Raw genomic sequence first — 20186 nt, forward strand, 5'->3', positions numbered from 1 at the left:
CACACCACACAAGGTACACACACACCACACACACACACACACACACACAACAAACACACACACACACACCACACAGCACACGAAACAGGAACACACTTCACTCGGCTGTGTAGTGAGGCGGCGGCGCTGTCTCATCGTACGGAGCGGACGGGTGGTAGTGTTGTATGCACGCCAGTAAAAACTTTTCGAGACAGGTTGTACTGGTTTGGGTTTCGCCGACGACGACGACTCAGACCTACAATTGAGTGTGCACCCCCAAGAGTACGACTCGTCGTTGTACCGGTTTTCTACATTGTGTTATAGTATCGCGGACTATCCAGAGACGGCACTTAATTGCTCACGCCGATAACCAGCGTCACTTTCTCAAACAACTTTACCGTCTTGGTGATCGTAAAAGAACGAGTTGTCGACGGGTTTTTTACAAAGAAGGTTTAGGTGTAGCCTGAGTCTCCAGTGATCAAACCGACTGGCCGAACTGAGGAACCTTTATACTGATATTCTGATTACAATGGACCTATGTCTTTCAATGTTCAGGCAAACCAGCACAGGGCAAACCCCTTATATACCAGTCCAAAATATATTCCTATTATGGAATGCCGACAGTCGTGACGTCAACGTAAAAGTACGCAAATTTTTACGTGAATTGAAGCGTGATCCCCAAAGAGTAGTTGTGCATTCTGTAGTCAAATCACCACACAACTCCAGTCACTCTAGAACATAGTGACGGTAATGAAGTAACGTCAATGCGAAGAGGCGAATCGTATCAAGGTTTCTCAAAAAAAATGTGTTCCCGACTGTAAGTCGGCTATTTATTGTTCTGTATTGTATTAATTATGTTAAAGGGTTTGCTTTGCGTGACCCGTCTCTCCGACCGGTTCGGTTCTCATTGACTAATTTTACAACCACAAACATCCAAAATTTTTCAACCTGTATGTCCTTGTTTGGACAAACATCCTCTGAAACTGTCACACACAAAAACGTTTACCAAATGAAGGTAAAGCCTAGTGAGTGTAATTGATGTTTTCTCGTATGTAACATATGGTTATTCTGTTATTGCTTCACTCTTTTGATATTTAGTTTTTCCTCAATCGGACCCGTGTGCCCACCAGTACGGTACACGAACTGGGGTCAGACGCACACCTCCTGCATCCTGGACACTGGGACGACTCACAAGAAACGAGATTTTCCTCTTTCTCTCCTTTAGTAAACCTAGTTTACCGTTTTTGTTGTGACTATTGTGCCTGCAGAGTTTTAGACACAACGAGCAGCCACGCATGTCGTACCTATACTTAAACACATAACTCTTTCCCTTAGAGACGGGAGAATATTAAACTTCACTATCCGTTTGAAATGCAAAACTATTTCACCCACGGTTTCAGGGTTGAGTAGGAGGGTTCAGAGTGATAGGGGTTCTTACCCCCCTTATTTATATTCCCTTTCTGAATAGTTTCTGAGCACCCGAATAAAGGAACATGTATCATCCTCGTAGGACAAAGAGTTTTCCCCACACACACACGAGACTTTCATTAGAAAGGGTAATTAGATGTTTTGGTTTTCCTTTACCTTTTCTTTTGAAACACAGCAGAAGGTTTGGTTGCTTTTTACTAACGACATTTTGTTGACCCTCTTGGCTCCTGTCGTTTTTTATTTACCTACCAAGGAGATGGACTTGGCAATTAGACACCAAGGGAGGTCGAGGACCTCTACCTCACACCACACCACACAACCGGCCACACACACAGCACAACACACACCACACACACACACACACACACACACACAACACAAACACACACACACACAACACACACTTACAACCGTTCACACACAACGACGTGTCGAGTCACAAGACCTCAGTACACACAATATACCGTGTGGCGAATTAGGTAGCATGGTGTGGGGTTGAGGTCTTGACCGTGTTGAGTAAAGGATGGGTGGAGAGGGAAGAAAAAGGGGAGTGTGTGTGAGGGAGGGAGGGAGGGAGGAGAGAGGTAGTGTGTGGGTCGGTGACCAAGTCCCCCAAGTCGCCTCTTTTCTTTCGGAGTATCGGCAACCCGTAGTCACTGAGTGAAACAGGCTGAACCGGTCGCAGTCACCTGCGTCGCCCTGTAAAGGTTCCCCCGTTTCGGTAACACGGGCTAAGATGTTATTTTAGTCCCGTACGTCGTGGTGTGATTTATTAATAAAAAAATGTCATGAGACACCAAACACCCCAAGTGAGACCGACTTTTCATAGTGAATTGACTTTTTTCTTTTAAGAAAGTTACACCTTATATGAATACATCGAGGACAAAAAAGGTTTGCACAAATTTCTTTCCGTCTCGTTTTTTTGACTCGGAACTTATACGCGAAAGTTAAGTCAGACATCAATAAATTTTGAGACCCTTCACAAACTTTTGTCCTCCTCTCTCCTTTTAATAGTGTGTAGTCCACAACTTGGCACCAACAGTACTACACCGACGCACACATCAGATCCATACACAAACATCTAATTTCCTTTCTCACACAAACCTGTCTGCCTGTCTTTATTCACCCTACACACGTTGCCCTGAGGCTTTTGCGTTGTTCCAGATCATGGCTTACCTTTCCACTGACGGGAATGTCAGTGTACAGGAGCGTAGAAGAATCAGGAAATTAGGGCTTTTTCAGCATTGGCTTTGTTAATGTTGACGATGCTCTTTGTTCTGTTGAGAGCTCTGTTTGAGCGATCTGATTGAGTTATGTGAATCTGCTATGAAGAAAAAGTCAACGTACTAGTTCATGTGAATGTAAACGGCAGCCAATATTCATCAAATGTTAGCAAGGTTAACATTTAGTCTTGGTTATTAAATATCAGTTGAAAAGGTGTTCAGTTTTCTGTGTAATTGTGTTAAAATCTGATCGCTACTTACTATTCCTACTTACCTATGAACTTTAAAAAAGCCCATAGAAGGCTGGGGTAAAAACATTGTATTGATTCTTAAAAACATTGTATTGAACATTGTTATCCCTTTCAACACTCACCTATGCCACACTTGAAATGTATGAAGATGTCTGCATGTGCGTGGAATTTCTTATTTTTTGTTTTTTTGGCACGTTGGAGTGTCAACCTCTACAAATAAAGTGACCAGGTGCAAGATTGTAACATGCATCAAAGAGGAAGCCAAATAATGAATGACATGATGCTGAAAAACACACATACAGCGAGGCGAACGGACAAAGATCGTTCCTTAGCTGAGTGTGAATCTGGGGTTAACAAGTGTAATGTAATGTGAGGCTAATCAATGATATAGTTCTTAAGCTCGTCACAGTGTGGGGGTCAAAGTTGTTTGTTTTAGCCAGATTCACATTGGTAGTGTGAAGCTGATGGTTTTGGTTTTATTTGTTCAGGGATCTCAGCAATGTGAACTGTGAGGAGCTGGGCCCGCTGCCTCCAGGCTGGGAGATAAGAAACACAGCCACGGGTCGCGTCTACTTTGTCGACCACAACAACCGGACAACTCAGTTCACAGACCCGCGACTCTCTGCTAACCTGCATCTAGTACTCAAGTAAGTCTATAAATCACTGATGTGTTCAGGCCCACAGGGCAGGATGTTCGAGGACATTACCTCGGCTGTAGTTGAGATTTGAATGACCAAGAACATCAAATATTGCTTTTTTTCCTGCAATTAATATATCTGCTGTAAGACAATCACTGATGGCTGTCTTGGTTTCATTCGTCTCACCTTATATTTTTGTCCTCTTTATGTCCGTTCTGCCTGTCTCTGTCAACGCTCTTTTCCCATCCTCCTCTTCCTGCCTTCCTCAATGACGGAACTATCTTGGCCTGATTTTCCTCTCTCTGTATTTGTTTTTCTTGTTTTAATCTACGTTTATTCCTTTACTTTGTGTCCTTTTACTTGTTTACTTGCTCTCTTTCTCCTGTCTCACTGCTCTTTTTAATCTTGTCCCATGGTGCTTTCAATGCTCCAATCCTCATCTCTGTCATTCCCATTGTTTTCATTCTCTTTTCTCCCTTTTTATTCTTTCTCTGAATTTTTCCCTTCTCTTCTCCTGTTTTTTTTTTCCGTACAGCCCAAGTCCAAATGGTTCCCGTGTGGCCATGGAAAGCCAAAACACTAACCTCAGGTAACCCACACACACAATACACTCTTGGTATCTGTCTGTATAAAGCATTTTCAGCAGCTCGTCACTCAAAGCTTCTCTCAAACACACACACACACACACACACACACACACACACACACACACACACACACACACACAGTTATTGTCGCGAGAGAAAATGCTGACTGTGATATACGTTTCCACAGGGGAATGTCCAATATGTATGTTTTATACACGTCGTACATAACCTTCCTCAGGGTTGACTTTCATGTGGGTGTCACTCAAGTCTGAAACACACTCTCTCACACACACACACACGCGCGCACACACACACACACACCCCCACAAAATGTAAGGGGCTGTCAGTTGGTCTTCCAGTGTGTTTGTTTGTCTGTCAGCAGTCTGCCTCCACTGCTTGCAGCAAAGACAGCAGAAAGGCCTGAAAAAATACTAAACCTGTGTTAGCATATCGGCTGCTAGCTTAGCAACAGTTTTCATATTATCACACATTGATAAGGTACTTTAGCAGTACGTCTCGATAAAATGACAACTACCAAGGCTGTGATATTCGTGTGGAAGGAACCTGTGAGTTGTTTGAATCCCTGATAGATGAACTGAATTCTGGGTTTGTTCTCTGTGTATCTTGGCTGTCGGGGAGCTCCCTGTACTTTCTGCCTGCCAGTGTGTGAGGCAGGAGTCATTAGAACAAAAGAAACATGGAGAGATGTGGAGACTTTCCCCTTTGCTTTTTTAGTGCAAATTCTCAGTCAAAACCTCTTTCAATAACAGCGGCTGGCACGATAGACATGTTTGGGAAATCAACATCTGGTCATTTGGTCAAATAGTATCCATATGTGTCAGAACAGCCTCTGGTTGTGAGTTGAAGCTCAGCTATGTTATCCAGTCAGCATCATTAACTGCCTGTCCGACTCCTTATTAGGAGAGATTTGAGGCAGTCCAGACAAAGTTTGAGAGCTTCTTGAAGGTCAAAATTAGCAAGCTTTAATTTCTAATGCAGCTTTCCGTGATACATACTGATTAATGAAAACAAGATCAAGACATGTTTTTATACAGACCATGTCACAGCAATAACTGTGCAATGTACAACACTCCGGTAGGTAGGCAAGTGCACACTTTTGCCCCCCCCAGCCTCCTCTGTGCTTCAAAAACTGTTAATGTTATCAGCCTGTCTGCTGGCTCACTGTCAGGACATCTGTCCTTTATCAACACCTGGATTTAAAGATATTTCAACACACGCACACACACACACACACACAGACACGCACGCACACGCGCTAAGATGCAGCGTTGCATTGACCTGTTTCCATTTAGGGAGATTAAAGGTAGTGGTTGAAGTGGGGTTGCATGTGAGAGCCAGCGGAGTGCAGTGCCTTTAGAAACTGTTTGTGTTTCGTCTGTAAGATCAGATTGCGTGGAACAAATTTGACATTACAACATCGGGAGTCTGCAGTTTGCACCTCAGTCTACGGAGCCTCCAGGATGCATCTTGGTGTTAGTGTGACTCAGACGGCCCGCTTGCCGTTGACTTCAGACTAATGAAGGCCTTGAATGGTCAGACAGTCAGCCACAGCTGCATTACTGTGGTCTGCCGCGCTGTCTCTCACATGCTCAGCTTCTTCCCTCGCACCAGCACCTAGTATATGTCTGAACCATTACATCAGTGTTTGCTCAAGGTATTTTAAGTTGGATTTAGGTTTAGTGGGCATCAGCAGGTATTTTCCCCACCAAGTTATACATCTTCATGACATTTATATCAACATTTGCATTGATGTTTTAAGAAACGATGATTATATACTATAGTATACTTGGTATATTATGGGTGTGTGGTTATATTTAAATATGAAAGATAAATAAATGCAAATTACTGGGTTAGCGATACATCCCACACATGTATATAGATATAGAGCGGGATACAGGTGGGTAGGTAGGTGGATATAGAGTTATATTTATTATGTATTTGCACGCACAATGTACTACACTCAGGTGTCAGATACCTTTTTGGTCTCATGCTGTATACAATAAGTCAAATTATGCAGAAAGCACAGATTGTTTCCTGTTGTGGTAACATTTTGCAAAGCTTTCATTCTTTATTCTTGGAGACTGTCGTAAAATGCAACATACTTTTGTCGGTACGCAGTCTCATCACTACAGTCTGTCTGCTTCTGGTTTCCTGTACTTCCTGTACGTTTTAAACCAACACAAGTGTACAGATGTGGTATTTTGCTAGGTGGGAAGAATGTTAAAGATCACACAATTACTGGCAAAACACACACATATTATCCAAGTAAATAATTCAGTGCACACACTTTGACTCCACGTTCTGCAGCACCAGCTGATGCTCAGACTCATAAAGGGGCCTTTGATTCTCCAGGCTGGGTGGGGGGCAGAGTGGGAGAGTTGGTGTAGCTTTAACACCACTACACCTACTCAACACTCATTACAGACCACCTGTGCGGGCTGACATTAAAAAGAGCTTTTTCTCCACACACACAGCCGTGCTTTCTTGTGCGTGCACTCCCTCACCTCACACACCCAGTCTGAGGATGGAGGACTATCATGACTCTGCAGGTTCAGGTGTAGGTGACTTAGTTCTGGCACACTCCTTCACTTCTCCTTTTCCTCCTGCTCCGTCCACCTTGGAATAACAATAATGAAATCCTCTGGCTCTTGGATTGAGTTTGACAGTTATATTTCTCCCCAAGTGGTGTTTTTTTTATCCAAGCTGTCAGAGCCTCTCTTTCGGCTCGGGCAGATATTCAGCTTTGCCGTCCTTGTATTTTCTATATTTACCATCAAATATGCAGAGCTCGTCCCCGTTCGGAAACCAAAGACGATGAACTATGTCGAAACGTATTTTTAATTACACCGTGCCCTCGGAAGGAGAAAAAAAAGTGAGCTTGAATTACGCTTTATTATATGGTTCTTCAGCTTCCGAGCCAAAGGCAACTCATTCCATTTTGTTTTAAGGCCATCTTTTCTTCCCCTCCTCCTTCCTAAAGTGGTTTTCAGGACTGCAGTCTTACCCTTTCTTTGACATGCTAGGAGCCCCGGCGCCTGCCAATAAAATAAATAGCAGCGGACTTGATTATACAGGGAAAGACTGGTGAAACACTGCACCCGTTTAGTTTGGAAAGCCCAAATAGATGAGGCTTTTTTTTAAACCCACTGAACCAGAGAACCCAAATGTACAAGTGTCGGAATAAGTGGGTGGCTATGCGCTGCTACCTCAGAAGGTCTCTCCTTCCTTTTTATACACCAGCTCAGTCTTGTGTTTGGCCAACAGCAGCCTCCTCTCCCAGCGGAGGACAGTAGCATCCTTTAAAGAAATCCTCTGCTGGCTCAGCGTTTCCTTACCGGAGAATGAGCGCTGCTGTCCTGTTGAAGTGAGAGATGGATAATGTTTTTAGGAGGCCCACCCAGGCGCCCCACCACCGACACCACAATGAGGCAGGGACACCAGAACTCTGACCATGGCTCACCTTTGCCAAGATTGTATTTTAAAGCCGACTCATCGCTTTCAAATATACAGGCTCTGAATAGCAAGAGAGGAGAAACATGAACTTAAAACAGTTGCTGTAGTCTAAGTTATTTGCAGCTAAAAGAAAGGCATCTTCAGAACGTGTGTTACTCGACAGAAACAAGACTGTAGAGTTGCAAAAATGTATGTTAATAATGGCTGTGGTCGTATCTTGGAAGTTCAAGTAGTGGTTGATGGTGGGCAGGGATACCTTATCAAAATCTTGACAGGAAGTAAAGATGTATCGAAAGGAACAGAGTTAGACGAAAAGAGAAATGTGTCAGAGGTTCGTCCTGCTATACTTACACCTCTCTCCTTTTGTATATTTATTTTCCTGTGTCTATCTCTTTCTCTTCGCTAAGCCAGGGTTTACCTCCATCTCTGTCTTTCCTGCTAGTGATATTTTTCAAACGTCTGGTCAAAGGGCTGGCCTGTCCTCAGGTATGAATCAGATTTACTCCGGGCTTAGGGCTCTGTTTAGAGCTCTTTTCTTTGAGGGGAGTGAGGGCTGAAGAGGGAATTTCTTACAAAACTTCCTAGTTCAGCGGTTGGAGAATATTTGAGATGGAGGGGTTGGGGAATTCCCTTCAGGACAGATTCCTCTTTTTACTTCTATACATCTGTTGCCTAAAAGCAGTACACTAGAACTCTGGATGTCCCGATCACCTTTTTTTGCTCCCGATCCGATTCCGATCATTTGATTTTGACAATTTGCCGATACCGATTTTTCCCGATCCGATCTTTATGCAATGCATTAAGAGAAAAAAAAGCATTGAAGTTGTCCCTTAAGGTTATTTTTTTATTTAAATTGGATATTCTATCCAACATGGATATAGCTTCTTTCTTTCACAGCAGCATTGGATCAGTTCAGTTGTGCAGCATTGGATCAAAACAAAATAAAGCTTTCAGTACTCGTTAGCTTACTGCTACAATTAGACACTGCGCCCTGCCCACTCTGTTGCCAGATTTGAGAGAAATAAGCAACCAGGTCTATGAAAACAAGCCCCAAAGAAGCAACACATACATGATGTTCTGTCATTTGAAACCAAAACTAAGGCCTCAGGATGACTTTAAGACTTGAACATGGTCATTTTTGTTTTGTAACATTGAATCCAAAATTAAAAAAAAAGTATTTATAAAAATAAAAAAATCCCGATCCCCAATTTTTTTTCTCCCGATTCCGATCTTTTGAAAATCACGTGATCGGCTCCGATCCCCGATCACGTGATCGGATCGGGACATCTCTAACCAGAACCAATATAAGAACTACTTATGGGAATGTGATGGTAGATAGCTGTAATACACTACGTCCAAATAAGAAAAGGCTGCTCAGGACAAATGGTTTAATGCTGCTGTTTAAGTGAATTAGTGAATCAGACTGACTTTGGATCCTCTTCACATTATTCCTCCAGTCAAACGCCTCCGTTGAAGGAGCAGGTTGTTACCGGGGTCCCGCCGCAGCCCCTCTCCCCCGCCCAGATGCCTGAGGAGGCGGAGTGCCTGACGGTGCCCAAATACAAGAGAGACCTGGTGCAGAAGCTGAAAATCCTGCGGCAGGAGCTCTCTGCGCAACAACCACAGGCCGGCCACTGCCGCATCGAGGTCTGCCGTGAGGAGATATTTGAGGTAAAAATGATGAAATAATGAATTACTGAACAACTGAACACACAACAACATTTTACAAAGCACTTTGAAAGCTGCACGATCTACAAACACTACCTTTGTTCATGTTTATTTGAGCTGAAAGTCATGATTATTTGTCATATTGTGGAATCACCTATTTCTCTGGCATTACTGTCCAAAGATATTGAAAAATGTCCATCCTAAAGATCAAGGCAAGGTGTTCCAATGTCTTCCGTTTATCAAAAACCAAAAATATATTCAGTTTATTAAGATATTGTAACACAGGAAAACATGAAATCTACATATTAGGGAGGCTAAAACAGTATTTTCTGCCATATATTTCAGGAGAAAATACTTTAACAATGAATCTATTATCGAAATGTTGGCGGTTATATTTCTAATGACTGAATTTGTCAACTAATCGTTGCAATTTCCATGTTTATAGAAATAAAAAAACGCCATGATCCCAACACTGTATTTGTCTGAAAGGCTTCACTTCAGAAGGGCAGGTGTTCATTTTCAAAATCTCCTCGAACCTTGTAAACGAGAAACCCTAACCTGAAATTCCTGGTGTGATTTAAACCATAAAGGGAAACATGTGGCTCACTGATGAAGGGCATCTGCAAACATGTGCACATACATGAATGCAAACACAGAATTTCCCTTGAATTTGTATAACGTACATTGACCATGTGTGCACAAAATTCCCCATCTGGCATTCACAAAAGCATCAAATGCTGACATGCAAACCCCAAAAATCCCTGAAAACTAAAACTGACTCCTCACAAACCCAGATCTCTTCATTTCACTAGCATTTTTTCACCCCATTTACGACGTGCACCAGAACCACTGCTCCAAACTGCTTTATTATTCCCTGTGAAAAGCAGAACAGAAAGGCCTTCACAACACCACAACAACACCTTCTCCTCCTCTGTCTCTCTTTTTCCTGCTCTCCCAATCATTTGTTCTACCAAGGCAAGGCATTCTTTCTGGATGATTTCAGCAGTGAAAGAGATGGGGAAGGAGGAGAGGGGAGGGTGGGAAGGAGCTAAGGGCAGAAGTGGCAAGTATTCGTGGCCAGACATAACTTCATAACTACAAGTTGAGCAATGAAAAATATGACTTCATCGCCCTTCAACGTGACAGCTGTGAAAAGCAGCTCTGCAAATCCACTTGAGGTTTTCTCGTGCAGGAACCAGAGCTTCAGTTAGCCTCTGGCACGGTGTGCATGCACTTAGAATTATTCTAGTCTGATTTCTTTATCCACACTTGTTCTGTGCCACAAGTTGACAAACGATTAACACAAAGGAAATATTTTCTTCTGTGCACATTCCATAATCAGTTCAATGCATGTTTAATCACTATCGTTTAGAGCAGGGGTGTCAAACTCAAATACACAGTGGGCCAAAATAAAAAAATGGGTACTAGTCGAGGTTCAATGTGTATTGCAAAACGTATTGAAATTAACTTATTGCACATATTAAACCTGGAACTAACAAAGCTGAAATTATTGCCTATAAAAACAAAATTAAATAATCAGTTGCATTCATTTCTTATGGCTCTATCTGCAGATTTTCCGGAGTCATTTCTTATGATTACATTTTTCCAAAGGCCAAAAACAGCTTCAAAAAAAACTATTCCCCTCAAAGAACAAACCAAACATGCCCTGTTGTCGCAAGAACAAAAGTGCAGAAGGAAACATCCATCAAACTCAGTGTGCTTCTGTGATGCTAGTTCAAGCCAGATACTTGGCATCTCCTTTTTGGGTGCAAGTTCATCAATGTTTGGGCTCAGGCTCTGAGCGGAGGAAATCCTCAGGGTTGAGTGAAGGTGTGCGTGCAATATACCGGCGGGCCAGATCTAATAGTAATTAGAAATTATCCTGCGGGCCGAAATTAAATCCACCACGGGCCTCATTTGGCCCCCGGGCCTTGAGTTTGACACATGTGGTTTAGAGTATCTGAAATGTTTGAGTGTAATCTTCCAGTCTGTGCAGCAGTGACAGATTGTTTACTGTGGCAGGGTCTCTGTCTGTCACCCCTGTGAGAGGACAGACACAGAGATGACTCTTGTGTAATGTAAAAAGGAAAACACTGACTATTTGTTTAACTGTAACTGGGGAAGAGTTACTATGAATAGATGCAAGGACAGGATTGCCAGGATGCTCTGGTATGAATGTATTATAATACAATATGAAATGTTAGAAACATGTATTGAACAAATAGTTACCCTTACTAAAGCTAAATAGTATAAAGTTGTAATTGAGTTACTATTTGATCTACTTCATAAAGAGATTTAACTTGTCACATTTGATTTATTTCCTAACAAATGTATTAAAGTATGAGATGAAGGGTTAAAATCCTAAAAACGAACTTGCAGTTTCAACCTCACGTCAGTACTCAACACTGATCACTCTTGTACTTCTTAAATTAAAGGATTTTCAATTGAACTGAAATGACTGGTACAGAGCAACAAAGTATTTGTATGTTATCCCATTGTATTTGAAAAAATAGGAAAAGAAACCTTTATCATTTCATTTTTTCTCAGTGACCAATAATAATGACATTATTTTTGTAATTTCAATTTGTAACATATGACCAGGTTCTCCTCAAAACTGCTTACACTCCAGCAAACCTCAAATCAGTACAATATCTCTATTTATTAAGGTAGTAGAGATGTCCATCAGACGACATGTTGGAGTCTTGCTTTCTATTTAAGGTCTTGTTTGTGCATCGTTTGAAATGTTCTGTATGTCTTGAATCGCAGGAGTCGTACCGGCAGGTGATGAAGATGCGTCCGAAAGATCTCTGGAAAAGACTGATGATCAAATTCAGAGGAGAAGAGGGACTGGACTATGGCGGGGTAGCAAGGTATTTAGATACATGTTTATTTTCAATGGTTTTAAATGTCAGGAAATATGTTTTTATGCTTATTTCAATCTTTTGTGTTTTAGGGAATGGTTATACCTGCTGTCCCACGAGATGCTGAACCCGTACTACGGCCTGTTCCAGTACTCCAGAGACGACATCTATACTCTGCAGATCAACCCGGACTCTGCTGTCAACCCGGTACCAATTATTACGCTTTTCTAACATGCATCTAACATTTGATAATAAGTTGTGTTTCAAGCAAATCTTCATTTGCAGTCATAAACCGAACATTTCTTCCTTTGGGAATATTTACAAACCGTGTGAAATAAACAACAATTGGTTTTTAAAATGATCAGCAAAGGGCAGCAATTTGACACAACATACATTTTATGGGATTTGAAAAAGGTGACTACAATTCTAAAATGTTAGATATTTCTTTTAGTATTTGGATTTTGCTCAATATGTGAACAAATGAGATTATTCTACATGCTGTAAATAATGATGAAGTCTAAGAGAGCAATGATTCTCTCCTGGGTAAAACTTTAGTAAAAGACTGAAACTGATTAATGTGAATCTTCATATACTACATAACACAGAAGCTGATAGGATATGAATGAAAGCCTTCATATTAATATCCCTGTCTGATGCGCAGGAGCACCTGTCGTACTTCCACTTCGTGGGTCGCATCATGGGCATGGCGGTGTTCCACGGCCACTACATCGACGGAGGCTTCACTCTGCCCTTCTACAAACAGCTGCTGGGGAAACCCATCACGCTGGACGACATGGAGTCCGTCGACCCCGACCTCCACAACAGCCTCGTCTGGATCCTGTAAGACTTTGTTTATACCGGGCCATACATTATTCTCTAAATGATTTCCCTGGCAACACGAAATTATAGGAAACGTATATTATAAAACTGGTATTAACACGATTTGCTAATTAAATGTACTTGTCAAAGCAGGTATAAATGCAGGTTACACAGAACGTCATTTTAAAGATCTCTTCTTTAACTGTATGCTAATACAACAACGCTAAGCTATGAAGGAGAGTAGCTTCCTAGCTGTTACAGATGCTTTCACATTAGAAGATAACTTTAGAAAGTGGTTGCTTACAGCTGGTACAGGAAAGAAAATCATACATATATAAATCAGACCTGTAGGGACATGATATACTTCAGAAAGACATATAGACCTGACTGTACTGTCATTTAATACATTCTAATGAGTGTGGCGCCCCCTGCTGCCAGTAAAGCTAATGCCATCTATATAATTGAACACCCTTGCTAGATGTTTGGATGCAATGAGTTTCACACACACAATGTTCTTTTAATAGAAATCCTTACCTAATCTAATGTCACCTATTTCGAATGTGTCAAAGACAATCATCAAAACTCAATAACCGACCAGTTGCCAAAAGTAATTCCTATGAAACACATGTGCAGGAGCGTAGAAGACTGCTGTGTTTCTTAGTTTTGTTGGCCTTCATTCTAAAAAACAGCAACGAGAAATAATTCCTGCTGATTCAGAAATGAACCCGCCCTCTCTCTCCTCTTCAGGGACAATGACATAAACGGCGTCCTGGACCACACTTTCTGTGTGGAGCACAATGCCTACGGAGAAATCATCCAACATGAGCTCAAACCCAACGGCAAGAGTGTGAACGTCACAGAGGACACCAAGAAGGAGTATGTCAGGTAAGGAGAGGGTTGCAACAAATTTTAAAAAATGACAACAATTCGCCAGCAATAAGTTCAGTTTCAGCTGACAGGCTTCATAGAAACACGGTTTTCACACTTTGACAGTCCAATCTGTCGTATTGTCATTAGTTGTGAGTCGTGGTGAATCTGTATTTGCAGTCCCACAATTGTTAAATAAACTAACGGTCTCATTCCTCTGGTGTTTTCTGCAGGTTGTATGTGAACTGGCGTTTCCTGCATGGCATCGAGGCTCAGTTTCTGGCTCTGCAGAAAGGTTTCAACGAGGTTATCCCACAACACCTGCTCAAATCCTTTGATGAGAAAGAACTGGAGGTACAAGATCACCATCATTTATTACATCTTCTTAAATACAAGAAATATTCCAGGTACAGTTTTCTGGTAGAGTATGAACTCAAGTTGATATGTGTGTGTCTGTCTCCCCTCAGCTGATTGTGTGTGGCCTGGGAAAGATCGACATCGCTGACTGGAAGTCCAACACCCGTCTGAAGCACTGCACCACCGACACCAACATCGTCAAGTGGTTCTGGAAAGCCGTGGAGACGTTTGACGAGGAGAGGAGGGCCCGGCTGCTGCAGTTTGTTACCGGCTCCTCCAGAGTGCCCCTGCAGGGCTTCAAGGCTTTACAAGGTACTCCTCTGACTCTGGGCTCTCTTTTTTATTTTAGAGCCTCTGTCTCTGTCCCTGTAATAACCTTTACGCTTAAGTTCTGGCAACATGTCAACTAACATTCTTCGGTTATACAACATACTGGTATTAGGTTGATCTTTGAGGGTCATTGTAACTGATAATAATTATAATCGTTATCATTTTAATAGTTGAATACCTTGTACCCTGATATTATTTTTAGTTGGTTACTTCACCGTGGTAGCCTTGGTCTTTTGAAAGTTTGAAATATATGCGATATATGCAGAAAAGGATTATGCTCCAATTATGACAGAATATTGTTGTTAAATCCTAAAATAAACATTTAGATTAATCTATGTTTTTATGTTGAGTTTACATTTTACCAATCTGAGGCCACAGTTCATTTCAGGAGCATATTTTCGACCAAGAAAAGCAGCCATCTGGCTTAAGGAACAGAGGCTAAATTGTCCTTGTAAAAAGTGTCAGGCCTTTATTAGATCAATTGTTGGTGGGTAAATGAACAGTGGGACTTGATGCTGAACTGCAGCTGATGCATGCTGTTTGTGTTTTGTCTGCAGGAGCTGCAGGGCCCAGACTCTTCACCATTCATCAGATCGATGCAAACGCCAACAATCTGCCCAAAGCCCATACCTGGTGTGTGTCACATGCACACACACACAAACACAACCACATGCATAAAAGTGATACCTCTCCCCTAGCGTCACCCATTTGAACGTATTCTCTTTGTTTTCTCTCCAGCTTCAACCGGATTGACATCCCGCCCTACGAGAGCTACGACAAGCTATACGACAAGCTGCTGACTGCGATCGAGGAGACCTGTGGCTTCGCAGTGGAATGAGAGACACGTTGGAGAGTGTGTTTGTGTGTGAAAATGTACAGACACACTGATGTCTCGCTCAGAGCGTCTTTGACCAGCCTGCAGTCTGCCCTCACCGCTCTCCACATTCTCCCCTGATCGATTTCTGTTTGAACAGCTGCTACTCACCCCGTCATTTAATTGTTTAGTTTTTTTGTAGATTGTGCAAAATACAGAGAGCTACGAGTTGTTTATACAGAAAGACAAACATTACTGCCTGGTCATCTCAATTTTAGATCTTAATCAAATCAGGAAGTAGTTTAATAATTTAGAGTTTAAAACAAAACATATTTTCTCCCCAGGCAACTGAGAGCATTGAGTCGCTCTTTCGTTTTGCATTTCAAACGGATTGATTCATGTCATGCTACTGAATCTTTAACACTGCAGGTAGCCATATCTTGCCCATAGTAGCATCTGATCCTCCACCAACACAGCTTCCACTCCTCATGGCTGCAGAGTGTGTGTGCTTCTCTTGTTGGAGGCAACACATTCATCCTACCTCGCCTGTAATGCTTCGATATTTGAAGGGTTTCATCTTAAAATGCTCCATAATAAACTAGGTTTCCATATTAGCGGCGATGTCTCAACTGCATAACCATCCAAAACAATTCAAAGTGTGAATATATCATTTTGAAGTAGAGCTCTACTTGGATGTGGGTCTGATGTTTGGTTGCGTTTGTGATTGGAGCTTGTGGTGGGTTGTTTTAAGCTAGAGGGACAGACTCTGGTGAAGAAGAAGGTGTGAATATAATTGTTTTCCCTTAATCACTGCAGTGTGGCCACAGCTCTTGTAAATGTGTGTCTGCATGTGTAAACATAAGTATGCTAGGAAGTTTAAAGATGAGTTTCCCATCCTCTCACAGGATGCTGATTGAAACTCTTTTTGAGCATGGTTTGTATTCCTGTTCTCTACTCATTGGTCTCCAGCAGTTGAAATGATGCATGTTCTTTTTTTCTTCTTGCATTTAGTTTTTAATCCAACCCAAAATCACCCAACACACTTCCTGTCAGACCATATGTGAAAAGGGCACAACTGTCCAAGGGACCAGGCTTGAAATAAGCTATTCAAGGCAGGCGTCCATTGTTAGTCTCGTCGTCAGTTTAAAAGGCAGAAGTATTTCTTTCTCTCTCGTCACTTTAGAGCACTTTACAAACTGAGCAGCGGCTTGCAGGAGTGCTTTCTTCACGTTAGATAAAAAATATATCATGTTTAATTTGCTATTGGACTCCATAAGAAATATACAGAGTATCTACACACCTGTAACTTTTGAGTATATATGTACAAATACATAGCTATTTTGTATATGGTTGCTTGTTCTTTCTGTTCAATTTAAATGCAAGCATGTTGGTGTCTGTCACAGATCTCTTTGCATTCTCAGGTGAAGTTGTCCCTTGTTTTACTTTTTTACATTTATTAGGCTAGTGTGTGTGAGGAGGGGTAATACTGGTTGTAATGGCAAATATATTTCAGAGGCTCTTTAAACCCATGATAGTGTAAAGGTCCACCGTTTAAAGTGACGTTTTCCTTTTGGTCAATCACTCTTACTTATAAACACACACATGCCTTCATAGGAGGACATGAATGGCCAGATGTGATGCTCTGGGGGTCTGTGTCACTGCAACATACATTTTCTTTAAATAAAGGAAACGGACTGAATGCTGCCGGCGGACTCAAACCCTCAGAGCTTCAAATGTTTGAGGTTGTCGGCTGCTGATATCCGGGGTGCTACATGGTGAAAAGTCGGAAACACAACATTAAGACGGCCTCTGCCCATCCAAAGAAACCCTTCTGCATGAATGGACGCTCGAGAGTTAAAGCCTATTTATTTGCATAATTAATACTCTAAAAAAACGTTTTGACTTGGAAAAATTTGTTTAAATGTTATTTTTTTTTTGTATATGTATACTGCCTGCATTTATCTGTAACCATGAACAGTCTGTTAGCTGATTTTCAGAACATTTTATTTTGTGGTCATCATGAGACAAAACGGAGAAACTGAACATGAAATTGTCTTTGTACAGTTGTAGAGAGTTTATTTGATTGATCCTTTAATAACCTGACTCAGAGGCAGAAGATAAATGCATTACACCTTTTTTTGCACACATTATGCATACTTGGGCTCCAAGTTATAATCAGACACTTCCTTCTATTTACCAAATAGTTAATGGACTGGTTAAGGTTTTTTTTTTTTCCTATGTAGATAACGTATATATGAATACACACATGATCTTGATATGCACACATGTATGTTTGTCCAGTGCACACAGTCCACTTCTACTCTTTGTTACTTGTTGGCACAAAGTTTTCTGGCTGGTTCAGTCTTCAGTGCAAAAGTTGTGGGGGTTTTGAGCTTCCAGACGAGGGGAAATCTCCCCAGTTAAGCCGCCAAGCTTTGAACGCCTGTGATATAAAGAGATATTTGTCTACTCTTAACTGATCTGATGAATTGTTGAAATGGATTGAGAGCCAGTTCTGGTCAAAAGGATTTTCTTGAATGATGGTTTAATTGGTTACAAACTAGAACAATGCTCAGCTAACTCTCTCCCTACTCTTTTAAGTGCAAATGTACAGGTTTATGTGCAAATTTGTGTGTGTGTGTGTGTGTATGACTTGATTGAATTCAGTACAAAACAGAAATCTTTTTTTTAAACTGCACCATGTTTTTATTTCTTTTGATTTCCTATCTGTTTTTGTATTTATTATTACAGTAAATGTGTTCATAGTTTTTCACATCAGCTGCTCTGTGAGCTTGTAACTGACACCTGTACATAAGGACAATAAAGAAGCAAAGTAATACACTTCTTGTACCCTTGCAGAAAGCTGAGCAATAAAACTATGCTGTTTGAACCTCACAGCATTATGTTTTATAGAACCACGTGTACTACTGTCTTTTGTTCTGATGAGTAAGTTGAGCAGAAGATTCAATTGATGTATTTATTATATAAACTTGGCTCTGGACCACAGCATTATGTTTTATATGACCTACTTTATTTCGTTCTGTAAGTTGAGTAATTTAAATTACACCTTTTTAACACTGTACTTTTACTTGAGTAACATTTTTGAATACAGTATTGTTACTTGTAACAGAGTATTCCTAACTTTTGGTATTTCTACTTTTACAGTAGCCTACACAATCTGAGTACTTCTCCCACCTCGTATAGCCTTTCACAGAAATACAGAGAAAAAGTCACGTAAACATGGCATCATTTTACGTAAAAAGGGGGAGTGGCTAACTCTGCTAGCCTAGTAGCTTCAAATGAGGTGCAGTTGGTAACGTGTTAGCAGTTTTTAGTGAGTAAGATGATATCTTTCCGTATTTTTATCTTCAATTCACCATGGTGAAATATTGTGTATGTATGTGGGTTGTGTAAACTGCGGCCTGTCAGGACACCGGCTGCACTGTTTCAACCGGGAGGGACGGAGCTGTGCTCCCCGCCTGGCTGAGCTGTGTGCGGGCGAAGAGAGGGCTTCAGCGCTGCTTCTGTAACTGAGACACGGTGCTGTGAAGATATCATTTTACACAGGAGTGTTATATCCCTGACATAAGGATGGAGTTCAGGAGGGGTCTCGCTGTTAGGACCTTAGGGCTGTAAAGCTACTAAACTGGTCCCTCCGATACACGCAGATGATTTTCCCGCTGCGTCATAACAGGAGGCGGAAGTGGTTTTATTCAGTGGCGCGAAAGACAGACACGTGATCTGAGCTCACTGAGTGGTTTCTGACGTTAGCTAATTTACAATAAATCAGCATAATAATTTAGCTTTTTCCATGCGACTTGTTTGTTTACCTTTTTGTTTTGTTGTTAAATGTATGTGTCTTCAATATGTAAGCTATGGTTTAACTTTAAAAACAATATATAAAGTAGAAAACTGGGGAAACTTATTTTAAATATGATTTTAATTAATATTTCAACTTTTTAGTGAGACATTTTTGATGAATATGTCAATTAGTTTTGTAATTATATACACATTATGAAGTTAATATACTTAGTTTTAATTTATCAGCTGTAATATTGAATAGTTTTCATAAATACATTGATTTCATTCAGTAGTAGATTTATGTAAAATGTGGTTATGGCTAAAGACTTTGTTTAAACAGCTTTTCCTTTATTTATTATGTTTTAGCTAATAGCAGACAGCCCTCCAAAAGTGAGAAACTGAAGAAATGGAAGAAACCCGCTCAGAGCCTCCTGAACCTGCTGTGAAGGAGCAAAAGCTGCTTAATCCCAGGTTTGAGCCTCTTGTCCTTTACTTTAATAAATGAATACAACTTTCAATAAATAAACAGTACAATAGTATATCATATATATATTTAGTATTAGTAATATTTTATTCTAAGAAAATCTACATCATGTGTACCTTTTACTTTTGGTACTGTAAGTATATTTGTATACAGATACTTTTGTATTATTTACAATTTGTTTACACTGTTGCTACTTTTACTTCCACAGCTGTCACTTCCTCATAGTGTTGCTGACATGTTTTGCCTTTTCATGTACATTTGGATTATAGAGTAATAATGAATACTAGTATGACATGTCAACACAACACCCTGCTGGATGACATGAGGTAGTTTATTGTAAACCCTGGTGCTTCTTTTTTTAGTTTATCAAATGAAGTCAAGCAAGATACCTTCGTTGCTCCTTCTGTCCAGACACCTGAAACTGAAAAGGTAAATACGATTGTTTCACATCTCCTATACAAACAATTTCTCTCCAGCACCAATTGTGTTGCCTGTTTTTGACTAAGCAACATGACGATGCTTGCTGCTCCTTGTCCCATTTGAAGGAGTCAGGGACAAAAGATGCCTCATGTCAATCAATAAATACTGAAGATAAGTGTGCGACA

General features: G+C 40.9%; 1 protein-coding gene across 1 annotated transcript in view; it reads left to right on the forward strand.

Moving 5' to 3' along the window:
- Positions 1-18211, forward strand: part of smurf2 (SMAD specific E3 ubiquitin protein ligase 2) — a gene marked incomplete at its 5' end in the record, with an annotated part of 35683 nt that extends 17472 nt beyond the window's left edge. Inside the window, 11 exons of the mRNA XM_010773272.1 lie at positions 3370-3528; positions 4055-4108; positions 9038-9251; positions 12015-12118; positions 12202-12316; positions 12771-12949; positions 13676-13813; positions 14029-14149; positions 14263-14464; positions 15040-15115; positions 15221-18211. Of these exons, the coding sequence (XP_010771574.1) occupies positions 3370-3528; positions 4055-4108; positions 9038-9251; positions 12015-12118; positions 12202-12316; positions 12771-12949; positions 13676-13813; positions 14029-14149; positions 14263-14464; positions 15040-15115; positions 15221-15320 (1462 nt within the window). The remainder of the gene's footprint in view (positions 1-3369; positions 3529-4054; positions 4109-9037; positions 9252-12014; positions 12119-12201; positions 12317-12770; positions 12950-13675; positions 13814-14028; positions 14150-14262; positions 14465-15039; positions 15116-15220) is intronic.
- Positions 18212-20186: the final 1975 nt, after the last annotated feature.

The sequence above is a fragment of the Notothenia coriiceps genome, unplaced genomic scaffold (assembly GCF_000735185.1).
Source record: "Notothenia coriiceps isolate Sejong01 unplaced genomic scaffold, NC01 NC01_scaffold00012274, whole genome shotgun sequence".
Classification (NCBI taxonomy): Eukaryota; Metazoa; Chordata; class Actinopteri; order Perciformes; family Nototheniidae; genus Notothenia; species Notothenia coriiceps.